The 4,377-nt window shown below is 38.5% G+C and overlaps 1 protein-coding gene across 3 annotated transcripts in view; it reads right to left on the bottom strand.

Annotated features, from left to right (window-relative positions):
• Positions 1-3,022, bottom strand: part of zc3h4 (zinc finger CCCH-type containing 4) — a 15,194-nt gene extending 12,172 nt beyond the window's left edge. The window contains exon 1 of one of the 3 annotated variants that reach the window (XM_044353570.1): positions 2,320-3,022. In XM_044353570.1, coding sequence (XP_044209505.1) covers positions 2,320-2,399 — 80 coding nt within the window. In that variant the 5' untranslated portion in view covers positions 2,400-3,022. Of the gene's footprint in view, positions 1-1,033; positions 1,324-2,319 lie in introns of those variants that run through there. The other 2 variants (XM_044353571.1, XM_044353572.1) reach the window with 2 other exon arrangements.
• Positions 3,023-4,377: the final 1,355 nt, after the last annotated feature.

Genomic DNA, 4,377 nt, shown 5'->3' with positions numbered 1-4,377 from the left:
AATTTTGTTCTGCCAGAATTGCATCCAAAAAACTTGCTGCACTCTCCTTAAAAGTAGTTGCACTGTTACTTTTACCATATTTCATCTGTTATTCTACACACAACAGCTCCAAAAAAACCTCATTATCAGATACCAACAAGCCTCAGAAAAAGAACTCAACATTGAAAAATGTTAACACTGTGTCATACTTTGACAGGTTCTGTTTGTCCTGCAAACCAGCTATCAGCTTCTGGTTCCAAACACTACAAACTCGATATCGTCTCAACAGCCAAGTCACTCCTCTTCCTCGCTATTGGCACGTTAACCGAAGCCAAAAACCTGTCTGAGGCAGGCACACAGACCTGTCACTATGAAAACTCCCCGACACAGTGGAGGGCTCTCTATCATAGCACAGGGATTTGGCTGTATTATGGAATCAGGTTGTTGTGAATAGGGAGTGGCTGGGATTCACTGTGGGCAGATATCGATGGCCTCTGTGGCCTGTGGAGACGCCATACACACATCACCTGCTACCGATATAGTGGAAAAACTTACAATGCAAACAAATATCATATCCAGGCTTCTCTAAGTTCAGCCAAGAAATTAACAGGTGAGGTTAAATGTTAAAGAGTTAAAATATTTTAATCCTACCAACACAACAAACTTAGGCTAAACAGTCCGGTGAGGAGGAAAACCTGTTATTTACTTAATGAGGTATTGATTAGATGCAACACAAATCTACAGCTGACAACTAAGTGTAGTAAAATCCAGATCTGTGTAGTATTTATCACAAAGTTTCCATTTTTTTTTTTTTTTTTTTATCCATTAACATTATGCCAAGCTGAAAGATCTCTGAACACACCTCACTAGCAGACAACTGTGAGAAGTTGTGAAGGTTCAACAGAGCACAAGATTATTCTCCTCTATGAAGGACGACTGGTTCAAATGATTCACCATGCATTATGGTAACGCTACATTAGCAGCTCAGTGGATGAGTCCATAACTTCATTAATGCTATAAGCAAAGGGCCATGATTAAAATGGGGGATACTTACTGTGACAGGCTCTCTTCATATTTTGCACTCAAAACCATTGAAAGAGGTTTTTTTCCCTAACCTTTTAGGGACACTGGTGGGGTTTTGTGGGACTTGTAAGTGGGACTAACAGAGTAACATACAACAAATTTGCCAACTGGGGACTGTGGAAAATGGGAACTTTGTGTTTGACTTGAAACACTTCTGGGATGCTTTGCAGACGTTTAACACATTTTTTTGGGGGGGGGACTTTGGTGGATGTTTGGGACGAGTCAGTGTGGGCACGACTGTGAACAAAAGTGATTTGTTAGGTAAATATCCATGACCAACAAGCAGCACAAACTCGTTTAAAAAAAGCTAGCCATTGTAGCAGGGTGAAATAATGATTAGGCAATGAGTCGATACTTCTCCAAAAATATTATTTGGGAAATAGCGAACATTTAAAATGTGATGAGAAGACATTTAAATAATCGAAGAGTGTTCGAGAGCTACAATTAGGTAGACAACACACAGTACACATTTTAAATGCGTACCATTACAGCTGATTAGACAAGTTTTGCACGTTTATGACGATTGAACGAATAGATTTGAACGGATTATAAAATAATGTAACATTAATGGCCCATACTGCTCGTATATCATTCATTAACATGTTCTGGCAAGGTTAGTTATATTTAACAAGGCTGAACACGTCAATGTTTAGTAAATTACCATTAACACAAACCATTAGCCGTTAGCTTAGCCGCTCTCTCTCGCCAACTTTAGCTAGCTAACAAGCTAATGTTGCTAAGGTTAGCCTGAAATTAGGCCCACCGCTGGCGAAAGACAATCATTTGGATTTTTGCACCTGCGGCATTACATTAATTGTGTCTCTACACACACAAAATTAATTGGATTAAAGTTAATTAGTTAGTTAGCTCACTGTTCGTAACAAGGGCAAGTAATTAACCGATGCTTTAACATATATTCCTTGTATTGGCTAGTATGGCGGTGAAAGTTAAGTTTGATCAGCTGTTACGACCTCGTCTTTTGTCTTCAGACAAGTTCGCTTGAGTCGATTGATCGTTGATTGAGATAACGTAATAAAACACAGGGATAACATCGTTATCCCAGGTGCTATTTGGCCTCCCAGTTGGCGTTGTCGTGTCAACATGGCGTTCGTTAACGTTACCTCTGTACTCGTTTTCCAGAAAAGGCGAGTTTAATCCCTCTGACAGAAAAAAAAGAAAAAGATATCCCGGGCTTTTGTGTAAAAGCACAGGACAAATAAATAATTTCATTTAAATATGATTGTAGAATTACTCGACCTTTCGTCAGTCAGGAGACTGTTGTGTTCGTGGTTGGTAGTTGGGGAGTTTGGATGGACAGTCATGCTTTCCACAGCCATTTCCTCTAGCTACATTGAGGTGCAAAAAATTACAACTCGACACTGGAATCTACTGGCTTATGCGTCACTTCACTAGGATCTACTTGTTTTTGGTTTTAGGAAGAGTTTCAGTTCATAGTAGGCAATTCTCCACTACAGTTGTAAGAGAAATATGATGAAATTGAGTCCTGACGTTCTCCGTCCTACTGTAGCGATGTGAAATGACGACTGATAAACTTAAAATGGCCGACTGTCTTCTCCAAAGAGAAATGGGGCGGGTTTCTCCGAGAGTGACGTCACGGCGAATAACGTTTTTGAATGCGTCTCACGGAAATTGCCGAATGTGGAATCGCAGGGTTAAATGGGCCCACGGATTTGACTCGCAGGTTCACTGACTGATCAGATAGTGTTCAGAGTAATTAAATACTTGCAGCTTAATTAAGCGTGACTATCATGTGAAATACACCCGTATAGCCTGGGACTCAGCTGAAGAGCATCTAATCTAGGTATTGTTCGCCTAATAAAAGTTTGCTCTTGGGTGTGCTCTTTTTGCATGCAAAAGAAGAGGTCGAGTGAGCAAATACAGCAGGGCTAAGCAAAGTATTTGTCAGGCTTGACTTGATACTGGCCAAATCAACCTGCCATATGAGACACCATGTATACAGTTTTGCAGTGTGTAGATTCATAAAATGCTAATTTAACATACATTTCTTTTAGAATATACACCACATAAATTTAAAGATCTTAATACTTAAAGAGTTGGCACAGGCCCCATCTACAACACATTAGATTAGATTAGATTCAACTTTATTGTCATTGAACAAGTACAAGTACTTAACCACGAGATGCAGTTGGCGTCTAACCAGAGTGCAATTTAGACATAAAGAGCTGACGTGCATGATATAAATTACTATGAGCAGCTTACAGGATATACAACATAGAGATATACAGATATACACTTGTGCAGCAATGCAGTATGTTATATAAAATGATGCTTTGGCGAGCAAATAGTTCAGTTTGTTAGGGTTTATTATAGTTAAGCAGGGAAACAGCAGCAGGAAAAAAGCTGTTCTTCAGTCTGCTGGTGCGGGAGTGTCCATGGTTTGGGTATGAAATGTTTTAGATGCCCTTTGACCTCAAGATCAAGAAATAATGCAAGACTTGCCTGAAGATGTTCTTTATTTCAGGTTATACTGTTCGCTGGTGGTGCACATTCACAAATTAATTTGCAGTTGCTCAAATGGCCACAAACTAATTGACACACTGTGAAAATGGGACTTTGAGCACCCCTGAGAGTCTGACTGGTGCTCTTGGTCTCACACAAAATAATATCACTGACATGTCTAAAAACTGGTTTTGTTAACTCAGTAAACTGTTACCTGTCTCACAAAATGTTTAAGTTGCACTAATGGTTGGGAATAAGAACTTTGGGGGGAAAAATGTGGAGACAAGTTAACCAATGCTAATATAGCCTACAATAGCATAGATCCACCTTTAATAAACATTGTGTAACTGTAGGTTTTAGTTGCAATAGTAAATATGCACAAATGTATCCTTGTACTCTAGCTCTATAGGCTGCTGAAGACACTTAACAAACATGAATCATTTTAAAAATGGAAAATGAAACAAGCAGAAGTCCACACCCAGGGCAAAATGTACCCATGTTTCTTCTCTGAGGCTTGTTGATCCCCTGAGCTATTTGTTAAAGGTAAAAATGAAGAATGAAAGCTATGTTACATTAGAGGGTTTAATGGCAAGTGTATAAATTATAGGTCAGCAACAGTCACATTACATAAATATAGATTCAAAAATAAACATTACAAACAAATATTGACTTCAAAACTAAAAAGACGAAAATATAATGTCTGATATAAAAACGGGAACAAACTACATAAATAAATAAATTGAGATGTCAAAAAGAAAGTATAGAAATAACAATAGCGATTATTTAAAATGCGAGTAAAACGCATCTATTGTTTCTTTTTATTAACGTCATCAG

The sequence above is a fragment of the Thunnus albacares genome, chromosome 6, assembly GCF_914725855.1.
Source record: "Thunnus albacares chromosome 6, fThuAlb1.1, whole genome shotgun sequence".
Taxonomy (NCBI): domain Eukaryota; kingdom Metazoa; phylum Chordata; class Actinopteri; order Scombriformes; family Scombridae; genus Thunnus; species Thunnus albacares.
The sequence above is the reverse complement of the archived record's forward strand: the minus strand, read 5'-3'. Positions and strand labels throughout refer to the sequence as shown.